The 16,908-nt window shown below is 40.6% G+C and overlaps 1 protein-coding gene across 1 annotated transcript in view; it reads left to right on the top strand.

Annotated features, from left to right (window-relative positions):
• LOC103748702 (zinc finger protein 84) overlaps positions 1-16,908 on the top strand; it is an 86,149-nt gene that overhangs the window by 25,310 nt on the left and 43,931 nt on the right. The window contains 2 exon segments of the mRNA XM_029555141.1: positions 7,236-7,330; positions 7,927-9,638. Coding sequence (XP_029411001.1) covers positions 7,236-7,330; positions 7,927-9,638 — 1,807 coding nt within the window.

Below are 16,908 nucleotides of genomic sequence, written 5' to 3' on the forward strand. Positions count from 1 at the left end.
GAATTTCATACATGCATATAAGGTGTTTTGATCAAATCCATGCCCACTCCCTCCCATCTAACTCCTCCTATATCTCCCCATCACTTTTTTTCTGATAATTTCATATACTCTTTCTTCTTCTTTGATTGATTGATTTATTTATTTTGGTTTTTTTTGAGACAGGGTCTCCCTGTAGCCTCAGCTGTCCTGGAACTCGCTATGTAGTCAAGGCTGGCCTTGAACTCACAGAGATCCACCTGCTTCTGCCTCCTGCATGCTCGGATTAAAGGCATGTGCCTATGGGGCTTTTGGCTACTCTAACGTTTCCCCCCTCTGAGGAGGTAACCTAAAACCTTTTAAGGATTAGATATAAGCTCCCAAATACTTTCAATGTTTTTGGCCTTTGGAACACAGTATGTTGCTAAAGGCCTAAGGACATTTTGACTTTTAGCCAAGAAACTGGCTACGTTACTTTGGGGCCTTTTTACCCTAACTGCCTAGCCTATTCCTACCTCCTATTCTTATCACACCAGCCTCTGAAGAGGTTACCCAAATTGCCAATAGGGAATAGGGATGCAGATTGCTCTGGCTTCTTCCATGCTGAACAGGGATGCTAGGTTGGGCAATTGGAGTACCCCTTCAGTGAGTCTGTCTAAAAGACTCTCAAATTGTATAACTTTTATATCTAAGGGGAAAAGAAAGTCCTTGAATCCTGAATAGGAGATGTGAAGGAGAAGTAAAGGCAAAAGTAATTAGCATTACAGGTTCTAGACGGGGAACTAGAAAAAAGTCAGAACAGGGCAATTTTCAAATGTTCATATGAGAGTCCATTGGAGTTTCTTGACAAGGGCTTCCAAAAGCATCACTCTATTGTGTTCCTTCTCATTTTTCTTTTGTCTTCTAAAGCTGGACTCTAAAGTGATGAATTCAGGGTTTGCTTTCAGGTATCTTGATAGCTGTTGGAGTGGTTAGAATCAGTGTCAGTTCCCTCTCAAAGGCTTAGTTGGCTAGGAGGAGTGGCTGGATACTCTGGTAAGGGTCCAATGACCCTGCTTGACTCTCCTTTAATTAATGAGCACAACTGTCAACAAGCCCAATTGTGACGATGTTTAGCGATCAGGCTCAGCTGAAGTTGTGATGATGGTAGTTATTTCATGCAGAAGGGACTACTGTATAGCATGATCTTATTAAAAGGACCTGGAATTTAAAAGGATTTCATGCTAGGATCCACAAATGAGGGAGAACATCTGTCATTTGTTTTGCTGAGTCTCTGTTACTTCACTTAGTATAACAGTTTCGAGATCCATCCATTTACCTGCAAATTTCATTATTTCGTCTTTCTTTACTGCTGAATAGAACTCCATTGTGTAAATGTACCACATTTTTGTTAACCACTCGTCAGTTGAGGGACACTTAGGTTGCTTCCATCTCTTAGCTATTGTGAAAAGAGCAGAAACAAACATGGTTGAGTCTCTACAATAGAATGAGTTCTTTGGGTATGTGCCAAGGAGTGGTATAACCGGGTCATATGGTAGATTCATTCTTAGTTTTTTAAGAGTTCTCCACTCTGTTTTCCATAGAGGTTGCATGAGTGTTCAACACTTTTTGAGATATTTCTTAGCCATCTTTATTTCTTCCGTTGAGAACTCTCTGCTTAGATCCTTAGCCCATCTTTTAATTGGATCATTTGGTTTCTCGATTCTTCGTTTTTTGAGTTCTTTATGTATTCTGGATGTCAAATGTCTGTCAGATGTGTCACTGATGAAATTTTTTCCCCTATTTTGTGGGTTTTCTCTTCACCTTTTTGATTGTTTCTTTTGCTGTACAGAAGCTTTTTAGAATAATGAGGTCCCACTTGTTGATTGCTGACCTTAATTCCTGAGCAACTACTCTCTGATTTAGAAAATCCTTTCCTACACCTATGTCTTGTAAGTTACTGCCAATATTTTCTTCTAGTAGTTTCAGGGTTTCCAGTTTCACATTGAGATCTTTGATCCATTTGGAATTGACTTTTGTGCAAGGTGAAAGATAGGGGTTCAGTGTCTTTCTTCTACAGGTCGAGATCCAGTTTTGCCAGCACTATTTGCTGAACATGTTGTCTTTCCTCCAGCGAATATTCTTGGCACCTTTGTCAAATATCAGGTGGCTGAAATTGCATGTACTTGGGTTTGGATCTTCAGTGATATTCCATTGATCTATATGTCTATTTTTGTGCCAGTACCATGCTGTTTTTAAGACTATAGCTCTGTAGTATACTTTGAGATCTGGTATAGTGATCCCTCTAGTGTTGCTGTTTGTGCTCAGGGTTGCTTTGGCTATCCAGGGTCTTTTGTGCTTCCATATGAATTTAAGGATTTTTTTTTCTAATTTTGTGAAATATGCGAATTTTGATTGGGATTGCATTGAACCTGTATATTGCTTTTGGTAGGATGGTCATTTTCACGATATTAATTCTTCCAATCCATGAGCATGGGAGGTTCTTCCATCTCCTGGTGTCTTATTCAATCTCTTTCTTTAAAAATTTAAAATTTTCATTGTAGAGAGATCTTTGGTGTCTTTCGTCAGATTTATTCCAAGTTTTTTTTTGTTTTTTTTTTTTTCCAGCAATTGTGAATGGGAGCATTTCCCTCTATTCTTTTCCAATTGCTTGTTATTGGTATATAGAAAGGTGATTAATTTTATAACCTGACACTATACTGAAAGTGTTGATCAGTTCTGGGGTTTTCTGGTGAAACTTTTGGGATCTCTGCAAAAAGTGATAGTTTGACCTCTTCTTTTCCAATTAGTACTCCTTAGTTTCCTTCTCCTGTCTTACTGCTCTAGCAAGAGTTTCAAGCACTGTGTGGAAAAGGAGTGGAGATAGTGGACAGCCTTTTCTGGTTCCTGATTTCAATGGGAATGGTTCCAGTTTTTCTCCATTTAGAATGATGTTGGCTGTGGGTTTGTTGTACATAGCTTTAATTATGTTGAGGTATGTTCCCTCCAACCCAATTCTGTCTAGGACTTTGAACATAATGCATGCAGAATTTTGTCCAAAGCCTTTTCTGCATCTATTGAGATGACAGTGTGGTTTTTGACTTTGAGTCCATTTATAGATTAATGACATTTTATTGAATTGCATATATTGAACCAGCCCTGCATCTCTGGGATAAAGCATACTTGATCATGGTGCATGATCTTTTTGATGTGTGTCTGTATGCTGTTTACAAGTAATTTGTTGAGAATTTTTGCATCTATGTTCATTAAGGATATAGTTCTATAGTTTATATTTTGGTTGTGTCTTTACCCGGTTTGAGTATTAGAGTGATGCTGCCTTCATAGAAGGGATTTGGGACTTCTCCCTCTCTTTCTATTGTTTTGAATAATTTTAAGTAGTATTGGTTGGTGGTCTTAGCTTTAAATGTCTGGTAGAATTCTGCTATAAATCCATCTGGGCCTGGGCTTTTTTTAGTTGGGAGGCTTTGTATTACTGTTTTGATTTCCTCATATGTTACTCTTAAGGCCATTTGAGGATCTGTTCTCAGGGGTCACATGGGCTTGGGAGGAGCCCCGGCTCCTTTTACCAGTTCCATCTATGTGAAGATAAGTCAAAGGTCCTGCACGATCATGGCTGGCTTCTCTTGGAAGCATGGAGCAAATGTTTCCTCTGTGTTGACCCTCCTCTTTGTAGTCTGGACACTGGTTCAGGTCCATCTGGTGGGATCTCCACGGCCTCCTTGATCAAGAGGACAGGTAACTCACCACAGTTACAGTAGATTTTGAGAGAGGCTCATAGTCCTCTGGAACTTGGTCAACCTAGGAGGGCAAGGAGCAAAAACTGTCCTTTATATCCCTCTGACCAAATTAGTATAGGCTTCAAAGTATGGCTGTTAAACATCCAAGAGGGTTAGTTCCACCAGTCTGGTACTTTTAATTACCATGTGCCGTGTAGCTAAATCTTGGGCAAGGACTGAACGTTCTCAGATAAACCTTGTCTAGACTTATATTCCTTGATCTAGTTGTATGTATAATCTGTCAGTAGGTTGTTGGAGTAATATGGTTCCCTCTGGTTTTTTAAAAACTAACTAGGCATTTTTTTTTTTATCTCTTGCATTGTGTAACCCTTCCACCATGATTTCCCCATTTAAGGTGCCCCCATTTTTCCTATTTCTCTCTTAATAATACCCTTCACATATGTTCCCACCTCTCTTGAGCTTCTTTTTTCCCTTTATCCCCTAGGTTCCTTGTATAACCGTCCCTTCCCCTCCCCCTTAAAATAACCCCATTTTTATCCATATCTCCCTTATTAACACCTGTTTCCTACTGTTCTCTTTCAGATTCTTTCTTTTTCTTTACCTCCCTGGTTCCTTTTCATTATCCTGGTTCCTGTAGTTATGTCTGGATACATACTCACTTATCAGGATTTGGTTCTAGGATCCACATGTAAGGGAGAACATATGTCTTTTTTTTTTTTTTTTTTTCTGAGTCTGCCTTACTTCACTTTGTATAACAGTTTCTAGTTGTAACAGTTCCATCCATTTACCTACAAATTTCGGTTTTTTACTGCTGAATAGAACTCCATCGTATAAATGAACCACATTTTCATTTTCTGCTCGTCAGTGAGGGACACTTAAGTTGCTTCTATCTCTTAGCTATTGTGAAAAGAACAGCAACAAACATGGATGTACAAGTGTCTTTGCAATAGGATGAGTTCTTTGGGTGTATGCCATGGAGTGGTATAACTGGGTCAAATGGTAGGTCCATTTGTAGTTTTTTAAGAGCTCTCCACACTGGTTTCCATAGGGGTTGTACAAGTTTGCAGTCCCACCAGCAGTGGATGACTGTTCCCCTTTCCCCATATCTTCTCCAACATTTGGTATCATTTGTTCTCTTGATCTTAGCCAGTCTGGCTGGGGCAAGATGAAATCTTAAAGTGGTTTCAATTTGCATTTCCCTAATTACTAGTGATGCTGAGCACCTTGTAAGATGCTTGTTAGCCATCTTTATTTCTTCTTTTGAGAACTCTCTATTCAGTTCCTTAGCCCATTTTTTAATTGGGTTACTTCCTTTCTTGATTCTTTGTTTTTAGAGTTCATTATATATTCTGGATGTTAAACCTCTGTCAGATGTGTTGCTGGTGAAGATTTTCTCCCATTCTGTGGGGTTTCTCTTCACTTCCTTGGTTGCATTTTTTTGATGTACAGAATTTATACATAATTTTTGTTTTATTTTTTACATTTGCTTTTGTTGAAATGGTCTACTTGGCAGTCAGGGGAGACTAATGCCTAAATGAACTCTAGACCTGGCAGAGAAGCAGGGCAGGGTTCATGAAACTTAAAAGTAAATTTGCATCATGTCAGGGGTGAAGCCATTAACAATAGTTACATCAGATCACTGTAGTTGCAGCAAACCAGAGGAAGGTCAGTTGACAAAGAGGTCAGCTTACAAAACGTTTCTTAGAATTGCAGAAAAAAATGGGTTCTTTGGAACTGCAGGTATAGCTTGGTGGGTGGTGCTACCTGGACATGCTACCTGTAAGTGTCTCCATACTGTAGAAACAATGTACCCCTTGAAAGTATATGTGTAGCATTCATAACTAACTGGCTCTGTCTGGCTCCAGTGAGAATGGCTAGACAAAACCACAGATTAAAGTAAAAGTCAGGTAGGACAAAATGGAGTTAATTTTGCCATTTCATTCCTCCCTGGTCTCAGGGCACAGTCAAAGCATTGGCTTACTATCCTCAAGTGAGAGTAGGTTGTACTTGGCTCTCAGGTACATTAATTTGAGGAGGTTATCTGTTGTTTGCCAAAGTTCAGTAACCAGTTAATAGGCAAAGCCCAATCTGTAGACCCAGGAGGAGAAGGACAGAGGTCTTGTTAAGGCTTGGAAATATAGTAGTCAGTCATGGATTCTAATCAAACCAGTGACGGAATGAGGAATTGTTGACATCTCTCTCCTTTCTGAACAGGTGTCAGGGTATAGAGGAGGGAACTTGGATGATATCTCAGACATTAAAATGGTCCTGTTGGAGAGATTGAAGATTTTTAAAGAGAATAGTCAGTTTTCAGAGTCCTTAGTCTAGGCAGTAGGGAAGTCAGACTTCTGAACATAATCTTATATGGGGTGAAAGTGCCTTATAGGGAATACATCTAACCTGGAGACCAGGGTCAGGTGGTTGGGCCAACTTTCATGGGTCTCTGAGATGAATTTAGCATTATATGAACCAATTAACAGAGGCAGCCTAAACCTAGGATTTATCTCCTGTAGGAGGCTTTTTACCATTGTGAGGGAAAGGCCTCCTCTATCCAATTGGAGAATGTGTCCACAGTACCAGAATGTAGTTTAGACAGGGGAGAGCCTAAAGCCCACAGAACTGTCCAGAAGCACTGAGGTTCTTCAGGGGCTTAAGCAGCCCTTTTGATGCTCTGAGCCCAGAGAACCCTGAGCATTAAACCAACAGGAAGATAGGATGAAAAGTATTTGAAGTGAATGTGACTTGTAACCCATTTTCTGTACACAATTGCAGATTATATCCATTATTTTGTACAATTGATCTAGTGCAAAGGCTGAAATTTTGCTGTTGATAATCTCCACAGTTGCACATATTATATAATTGCAGCATAATATTTTCTTAGCATTTTATTTCTAAGGCAAAAAGTTTATTGTTTTATAAAACATATCCTGGAGATGAAAGAGATGTATAAATAATAAGGTGGATTAAAGGAAGTATTTGAAAAATCTGTCCTTCATCGTGAAGGGAAGATAATTACATAGAATAACCAATGAAGGATTCTCCTGCTGTTTTTCAGGGCTAAGTAAATAAACGTCAAATACATGTATAGTAATCCTTTCATTAACCTACAGTCCTGCTTATGAGACAGGATAGATGACCTGCCTATCTCCAATCCTTAACAAATAGATGAAAATCTTCCTATTTGTCATGACATGTGATATAGTATGATGGATATACAGTTGATATAATGGAGGAATGGAACACAGGGTTAAAATAGCATTTGTAAATTAACATGGAGAAAGTAATAGCTGAGAGGTCCGTAAGCAACTGATCTCTGCATATTTCAAGATTAAGAAAGCAACAAGGAGACATGAGTTAGCTCTGCCATGTCTTACTGTGATTTGTTATATGCATTATGGATCTATGTTTACACTTATTACTCTGTATAATTTTAAACTAACGTAATGTAGGTACTTCATGCTTATGCTTGAGTTTAATAAACAATGTTTAACTTGAGGTTGGTGATATTTAATATCATTTCAGGTGCCCCTATTACTAAGAGTTGCCTGGAAATTCAAGAGACACAAGTATGGCAAGTGGGAAGCACCAAGAATATTCCAAGTGAAGTGATCACTGAAGTAGGTAAAACATTAATGCCAGCATAAACCATGTTTTGAATATAAATGTACATATAGGAAGTGCTTAGATTGTTTTCTCAGTAACTTAACCGGTGGTAGAATGAACTACTTTTCCATTGTGAGCTTGATAAGTTGTACTTAAGAAACTTCTGGAAGTTACTATTCAGTTACTATTGGAAATCCTGTGTTTCTTTAACTCTGCAGGATATTTCTCATGTCAGTAACCATAGTATGTAATATATATTGGCTAATTAACTGTATGAAGACTAATGTCAGTAAATGATTCAGTGCCCACTGGGAACTAATGATATAAATGTATTTTCTATGAAAAATCTTAAGGCATTTTATCACGCTGATCATAGAGGCACACACCCTTAATCCTGGCACTTGTAGGCAGAGGAGGAGTGGATCTCTGAGAGTGTGAGGCCAGCATTGCCTCCATAGCAAGTACCTGACCAACCAGGCCTAAATAGTGAGACCCTTTTTCAAAAAAGAAATAAACAGTTAAGATATTTTATCTCACAGAGCATCATTAAGCATATGCTGAAAAAAACCCTATTGATAAAACAAGTCTAACAAAATTCTTTTGTCTCAAGGCAGAGATGAGGATTCAACCAAAACTCCATCAAACTGCAAAATCCTATGAAAGTGAACCATGTATGAAAATGATTAATCTCATGTCACAGCACCCCAAGACAGACACATATCACTCAAGTGTGGAATCATTTGAATCCAAGAAATGCCAGAAAGATTTCTGCTCTAAGTCCAGTGTCACTGCACATCAGAGCCTTCATAGAGGCGAGAAGCCGTATGAATGTAAAGATTGTGGTAAATATTTCTTACGCAAGTCAAACTTCATTAATCATTGGAGAATTCATACAAATGAGCAGCCCTTTGTATGTAAAGAATGTGGCAAAGCTTTCTTCTACAAGTCAAGCTTTACTCGCCATCATATTTCTCATACACCTGAGAACATTTATGAATGTGCAAAATGTGGTATCTCTTTCTACCACAGGTCAAAACTCACTGAACATTTGAGAACTCATACAGGTGAGAAACGTTATGAATGTATACAGTGTGGTAAAGCTTTCTGCCGCAGGTCCGTCTTCATTAGACATAAGAGAACTCATACAGGTGAGAAGCCATATGAATGTAAAGAATGTGGTAATTTTCTCTCCTGCAAGTCAGCCCTCACTGACCATCTGAGGACTCATACAGGTGAGAAGCCTTATCAATGTATACAGTGTGGTAGAGCTTTCTATGGCAAGTCAGCCTTTAATAAACATCGGAGAACTCATAAAGGTGAGAAGCCCTATGAATGTGAAGAATGTGGCAAAGCTTTCTTTTCCAAGTCACGCTTAGACTGCCATCATAGAACTCATACTGGTGAAAAGCCTTATGAGTGTCAAGAATGCAAGAAAGCTTTTTCCTCCAAGTCAGGTCTGAAAACACATCATAGAACTCATACTGGGGAGAAACCCTATGAATGTAAAGAATGTAATAAAACTTTCTCCTACTCCTCTTCTCTCAGAAAGCATCGTAAAATGCATACAGTTGAGAAACCCTATGAATGTGAAGAATGCGGTAAAACTTTTTATTACAAATCAATTCTCAGTGCACATTGCAGAACACATACAGGGGAGAAGCCTTATGAATGTGAGGTTTGCAAGAAAGCTTTTTCCTCCAAGTCATTTCTTAGTATACATCATAGAACTCATACTGGTGAGAAGCCCTTTGAGTGTGAAGAATGCAGGAAAGCATTTTCCTCCAAGTCACTTCTTAGTGTACATCGTAGAACTCACACAGGTGAGAAGCCTTATGAATGTCCAGAATGCAGGAAAGCCTTCTCCTCCAAGTCAGTCCTCAATACACATCGTAGAACACATACAGGTGAGAAGCGCTATGAATGTGAAGAGTGTGGTAAAACTTTCTACTACAAATCATTTCTCAGTGTACATCATAGAACTCACACAGGTGAGAAGCCCTATGAATGTAAAGAATGCAGGAAAGCTTTTGCCTCCAAATCTGGTCTCAATGCACATCATAGAACTCATACTGGTGAAAAGCCCTATGAATGTGAAGAATGTGGGAAAGGTTTCTCCTCCAAGTCAATTCTCAGTGCACATCAAGGAATTCATACAGGCAAGAAGACCTGTTAATGTGAAGAATATAGGAAAACTTTCTCTTCCAAGTCAGGTCACAGTGCACACCATGGAACTCATACAGGTGAGAAGCCATATGAATACAAAGATTATAGAAAAAATTTATTCTCCAAGGCACACTTATCTTCATATAATAGAACTCAATAAACCCTATTAAAGATGTAGTTAAAATAATGTAAATTCTGGGAGGTGTAAACAGCATCATCTTCCCCACCCCATGTTGGACCCTCTGATAAAAAGAGATTTGACTTCACCAAACTACAGTCTCGGAAAGCAGTGAGTTTATTGAATTTACTTACAGAGCTATGTGTGAGATTTCACATACAGAAATGTGAGTGCTTCCCCACCCCCAGGATCTGCACTGCAAAGTTTTCATCCAAGCATTGATGGTGACTTTCCCACAGTTGTGCAAAATGACAAGAGACACTTCCCACTGCTTCCTCAGCTTGTACACCCTTAGGCCCTCCCCTGTTTAGTTGGGAGGTGTGGCTCACTGTCCCTGCCCCTTCTTTCTTGCATAACATAATGGTCAACAAGCTTGGCTGTGATGATTCTAGGTAAGTGAGTGCCACAAAATTTGGTTAAAAGGCAACTGTCCATGGTTTGTTGGTTGGAGGACAATCCTATGCAACAGTCCATCCTTTCTTCCTGGTCTTATGTTCTTTCCTTCATCCTCTTCTACAGGAGTCCTTGAGCGAAGGCCAGCCATCCAGCAAAAGGGAGTTTCCAGATAAATCCCTGAATGATTTCTCCCTTTCTGTGCCCACATCCTGTGGTGTCTTTGGCAATAGGGTCTTGCCTTCTAGTTCTGGTTTGCAACCAACATTAGTGGCAGTAGCCTTTATTGTTTGGGGGTCCTTCAGACCCTCTCTGCCAGCAGCTCATGGGGAGCAACCCACCCTGATAGTGCGATTTTCATATCCTGTAGGATTCCTTCTATGTTAAGGCTTTTAACTGCTATGTCAGCAACCCATTTTTTTTTCTTTCAATTATCCCTGCCCACATAGAATTATAGGGAAGGTGGAAATACCACTGAACCTGGCTATCCTCATCCCAGGTTTGGACATCAGTTCTTGTGAAATGAGTGCTCCATCACTATCAATTCTCTGTGGGCACCCACACACGACATTGAGTTGGGTAAAGCCCTTAATTGTAACCTTACCTGCTGCTGCTCATTTGTTATAAAAGGTCACCATATGGCCTAGGGCTGTGTCCACACAAGTGAGAGCATGCTTGCATTCTTCACGGGCTGTCAGGGGCCCTAGAATGTTTTCCCACAAGGGAAAGATGCACACCTTGTACTCCTGTGGGGGGCGGTGGATAATTGCTCAACCCCAGAGTGAGTCTAATCCACTTTACCTGTATGGTTTTATCTCATATATGTCCACTGCCACCAACTGGCCATCGTGATTTTGCAGGTTGCTGTGAGTACACTCTATTCCAGTATCCACTAGGGCCCATGTGTTTTATATATTTGTGGGGTACCAGTAAATCCTCAGTTCAACATGGGGCCTCTGGTCACCCTGTATGGCCATCTGTGGGAAACCTTGGTTACATCTTCAGCACAGTGGCTGGGGGGTGGGGCTCCCATCCCAAGAGACTGCATTCCTCTGTATCAGGTGGTACAGTGGGAATCACCTCTTCTGTAGTAAATTGCTGGTCTTGCTGTAATGCCCTCCATAGGCTACACCAGCACAGTGCTTTCCCATAAATTTTGTCCCTAGTGACTCCTGCTCAGCACAAATCCAGCCACATCTGTCCTTGGGAAACACAGAGGGGCCCTTTTTGGGGGTCTTCCCCACCCTTTTCCCTTGTGCCTTCTTGCTTTATCACCCTGTGAACCAATTTACATGTTGGTTCAAAAAACTTAAATCAGATAAAGACTCTTGCCTCATATAGGTCACACCCAGCTGTGGGACTCACTACTGCCACTAAAACTCCATACCAGTCTCATGGTCCTTGCTGAATCAGTTTTTCTCATCTCCAGTAAAAACAATCCTGTCTGGGCCTGTGAACTGGACGTCAAATACAGCTTCTATCATACCCAGTTCCCTCTATGGTGCCTGTCCTTCCTCTGTGAGTGTCCAGTCTCTGATATTCAGGGAAAGCTCAGCCAACTGGTGATAACCACTAATGGCTAGCCCTAATAATGTATCCCTAATGGCTCATATGAGCCAATCCATCAGGGACTGATTTCCCAGCATATTGCCTTAAGATTGTGAAGTCTTTATGTCAAGTAGGAAAGATTGATTATGTTGCTAAGCTTCTCTGCTTCTGCACCACTTACACTAATTCCATCTGTCCCCATGTCCCATAGTCTTACAAGCCAGGTGGTGAGTGGTTTCTTGATTGCTTGTTTGAACAACTTCCCTAGTTCCAGCAGCTCTGTTGCTGAATATTCTCTGATTATCACAGTCTCCTGCACCAGACCATTGTTACGACTGCCATCAACATGTTGGACCATAGATGTTCCCTTTATTTGTATTAAAGGTGGAACCTGAGGGCCATCTTCTGCCGTTTATAGGGTGCTTCTTCATCATTACCTGATTCTTCCATGGGTTCCAGGTTTTGGGATCCCAGGATGGGCCTGTATTATCAGTCTAATCTGGGCTTTCCCTTTTGACTTCCTAGCCATTAACAGCAGCAGGCTAACACCTCCATCTCTTTTTTATTCAATTTATCAGCAGGCCAATTCTGAAGAGATTAGCCTCATATCCCTTTCTTGCTCCAATTCCTGTCTTGCACATTCAGCTTTCTTTGGGGATACTACCTCTGCCTGGGACAGATTTCTTATTACACATAGCAGCTACCTGCTGATACTTCTACCATGTGTGCTACTCCCAGGGCTTGTAAAGTCTGCTCTAGATGTCTGCTGTCCTCAAAGCATCTCCATTTTCCCATGGCTGACCCCACCAGTCAAGCAGGCATGCCACTCCATACAACCTTACAAGAGGATTACCGTCCCAGGATTTCCTTTGACATCTGCTTAGGTGACTTCACCGTAGTTATGGATCTCACCCATTGCACTGTCCATGCCACGGGTGCTACCCCCACCATCCCTATGGGAATAGCCCACCATGTCAAAATTTCCTTTGCCAACACTCTCCTCACCCAACTTTGATTTGGTTGTTGGTCTGCTTCCCCAAATTAGGGACAACACCATCTCTCTTCCCAAACTCATCCTCAGATTTATCATATCCTGGCTAATTCTATCAAGTGTAGCTAAAATTCATTCTGGGAAGTGTGAAAAACATTGGCCCTGCCCCTTGATCCCTATGGCAAATGGAAGTTTTGATTTTACCAAACTGCAGTCTGGGAAACAAGTGAGTTTATTGGGCTTACTTACAGAGCAATGAGTAAAGGTTTACTTACAGAAGTGTGGTGCTCCCCCCAGTCCCTGAAGGCTGTACTGGAAAGTCTTCAAGTGTAGATGGTGACTTTCCCACAGCCACACAAAATGCCAAGAGACCCTCCCCAGCTTATATACCCTTTTCTCTCCCCCCTCATGCAGCTAGGACTGACTGGTTAGTTGGAAGGTGTGGCTGACTCTCTTTACCCTTCCTTTCTTCCAGAGCATAGCAGTCAACAAGCTTGGCTGTGATGATCCTAGGCAAGCAGGTGAAATCAAGCTTGGTTAGAAGGCATCTGTCCATAGTCTGCTGGTCAGAGGACAATCCTATGCAACTAATGAGATTGCAGGAAAACTTTTTTTTTTTTCTCCAAGTCATGATTCACAAGATATGAAGGAAATCATAAACCTAACACATCTTACTAATAGGAGAAGAGAGAATCACTTTTTCCTATCATGCCTCAGTCAGCAGCAGAAACTATATAAGCAAGAAGCCATGGATATAAAAAAATGAAAAAACATTCATTTATAAATCAGTTCTCTATATAATTCCAATAAATATAGACAATACAGAAAAGCTTAACCTTCATAACACATACCTCATTCTATGTGGAATAACTCAGATACCTAAGAACGGAGGCCAGAGGCATGCCTTTAATCCCAGCACTCAGGAGGTGGCAGCAGGCAGATCTCTGTGAGTTCAAGGCCAGCATTTCTACATAGTGAGTTCCAGGCCAGCTGGGACTACAGGGAGATCCTGTCTCATAAAGACCAAAAAATAAAGTAAAAAAAAAAAAAACTGAGAATGTGAAGAATGCAGGAAGGCTTACAGTAAGAATACTCACTTGACATCAGAGAGTATATATACATGAGACCCAACACAGCAAAGATTATATGAAAATTTGCTACCACAAGGGAGACATTTCTGATCAGAAAACCAATATTTGTATGAGGTACCATCTGTGTAAACCATGAAAACTTTCTACTGAAAGTATTCTGAATGTAAGCAATTCATGTGTGTGATGAATTCTATGAATTTAAAATGTAGAAAAGCTTTGAATGGTGATACAAATCTCAGTGAATATTAATCCACATGCATTTGAATAACACTGTCAGAATCTTTATAATCAGGAAGTTTTCTAACATAGCACACTGTTCACTGACATTGGAAATCTCAGATAATTGAAGGACTCTATTAAAGTGGAGAGCATAGGAAAACTTTAGTAGATACGCCTGACTGTAGAAAGGGATAGAGGTCATCATGTTTCATGGAGTAGGGATGGTTTCATACCAGGAAAAAATTTAAGTGTCTCAATGAAGACAGTGACATTCCAATAGTTATGCCTTAGGAGATTCTGTTTATATTGCATTAGAAAAAGTAGAAATTCGTAACAGACAAGTTTTATGTGCAAAAAATGGCATGTTATAAATGGACACTATATAGAAGATACAAAGTGAGGAAACACTTTCTTGTGGAAGTGGGCACATAACTACATAGTCAACAGAAGCCATTGACTGTGTGGAAGGGGATGTTACTATATTCAAATTCTTGTTTTCAACGATGTTGTTTTTTAAAAGGATATGTGTGCAAGTGTCCACAGAGGTGAAAGGAGGGCGTTGGATAACCTTGGCTGCAATTCCAGGGGATTGTTAGCCATCCAGTATGGTTGCTCATAAGCAAATTTTGGTCCTCTCCAGGAGCAGCACTCAGCTTAAGCCTGAGCCATCTCTCCTTAAAAGTCAACCATGATATTGTGAGAATTGCAATGATGAAATACAAATTAAATGAGTGTGCTATATATGACATAGTCATTGTGAAGGGGTGATGATGCAAGGTGCTGACCTAAGTATCATTGAAAAGCAGGCTTTCACTGGCTTCTGCAAGCTTCCAGTACTGCACAAACTACTCCAGCTGCCAGGTGCTTTTATCAAATGTTAGGAGTTTCATTTGTCATGTTACTCTCCCTGATAGTAAACATGTTTTAGATAAATGAACCTTTTCTTACACTCTAGTTGAAAAACTTGCAAATAAATTGAAAATGTTGACATAAAAATCATGTGCCAGTGTTTAATTGGAGTCATCAGTGTGAATGTATAATAATTCCATACTGCATCATTCATTGCTTTGTGACTGTTCTTCCTGTCTTTACTCCTGGGGTTTTAACTCTGGACCAGTATTGTTGTATTTGTGAATGTTATTATTGTGTATGCAGACACTAATTTGTCTATTCCTGTGCCATTTTGGGGGACTATCATGTGTACTCATCAGCCAATTTCCTGTGATGGGTAATAACTTATATTCCATTTTCAGGAGTATTTATTTCTTCCACTCATCAGTACAATTTTGCCTGCTATGATTTTGTTTCCCTAGTTCCCAAGCATGTTGAATATATTGTATGATGATGAATTCTTACATATGTCCTGTAACAGTTGGCCATTCAAGTGTATTGCCTATTCTGTGCTATTTATTACTTTCTTTTTTTTAAGTGATTGGCCCACATGACAAAGGTGAAGTAATTTCTCCTGATGTGTTACTTCTGTTTTTACTCTGAAAATATGTAATCTGATGAACAGTTTATGAACATTAGGTCCCAAAATGCCTCACCTGCCACAGGCTCTGGACGTTTAGCTCACAGCCTTTGTCCTGAAAACAGCTGACTATCTAACGCACAGCTTACAGGATGTCCTGTTCTACAGAAATGCAGATAGGCCTCAGTGACACAGGGGCAATCACAGACAGAGGCTGGTCACTTCCCAGCCTAGCCAGTTACCAGTGTGAGCTTTCATACCCATGGAACACATTGGAAGCATCTGTACAAAATAGGTCCACCTCTCCCCACTGCTTCCCTTCCCCAGGGTCAACCACCATTGACTCCCTCCTGCCATGTTACAGTCCTCTACTGCTTGACTTTCCTGCTTCCACTCTACATTCCTGTGTCTTCCACGTAGCAGAGGGACCTTTTCAAATGATTCCTTTTCCTGCTAGTCCTCATCTTAATCATCAACCACATGTAACGATATTTGTTTTGTACCACTGTTTCAAAAGACCAGCATTGGCAAAGTTTACAAGAAAGTATATTATTTACATTTTGAATAATATGTAATTTATAGGATGGCACAGCCATATCTGTGAAGTTAGGCACACAAGTTCAATAAGGGGCTAGATTTTCTCACAGAAAGCCCTGATGGCAATCCTTTCTGCCACTCTGCCCTGAAATGTGTCCTGCGTCTTGAGTCAGGCATGGGAAGCTGTATCCCACTACCTGCACCACTGGGCACTGTCTGGCTTCTTGTTGTCTAACACATTTGGCCTCTGGATTTTGTCTACCAAGATGCACTTTTGATCCCCCATTGCTGTTTCTTTTTTTAAAAGCAAGGTCTCACTCCAGCTTTGGCTTGCTTTTAAATTACTCTGCTTCTCCCTTAGCTAACAAAAAACTGCTTCATAAGGATCAGCTCCCTGCCATTTTTAGAAGTGACAAGCAAATTACAGAAATCCAGGCACTAACTGTTCCACCTCACCCTCCTCGTGCCTCCCAGTGACAGGTTTGAAGGTGGGGAAAATCCCTCCCTGACCTATCTCCTGAGGGGTCCCAGCACCCATCCAGAACCTTAGGAGCACAAAATGCTGCCGAAGTGTTCTATCCTTTCTGTTACTGTGCTAAAACATTTGGAACAAAAGCAGCTTAGGATGGGAGCATTGGATTAATTTGGCTTAGACTTCCAGGTTACACAGCCCATTGAAGAACATCAGGGCAGGAATTCTTACAAGAGCTTAAAGCAGAAATCATAGAAGAACATTTATGCTTACCTTTCTTACACTGCCCAGGACAATCTATGCAGGGGCTAGTGCCCCCTACTAAGGGCTGGGCCCTCCTACATCAATTTACAATCAAGGCACTATGGCTCCACCCCCCAGAAATTCCTACAAGCCAATCTGATCTGATCTGAGAAATCCTTCATTTGAGACTCCCTTCTCAAGTGATCTTAGACTGTGGCAAGTTGCCTGTGCAAACTACTAGGGCAAAGGGGTATTAAGAGTCACAGAACAAAAGAGAGTTGGAGGG

Source organism: Nannospalax galili, unplaced genomic scaffold, assembly GCF_000622305.1.
Source record: "Nannospalax galili isolate Female #2095 unplaced genomic scaffold, S.galili_v1.0 scaffold664, whole genome shotgun sequence".
Taxonomy (NCBI): domain Eukaryota; kingdom Metazoa; phylum Chordata; class Mammalia; order Rodentia; family Spalacidae; genus Nannospalax; species Nannospalax galili.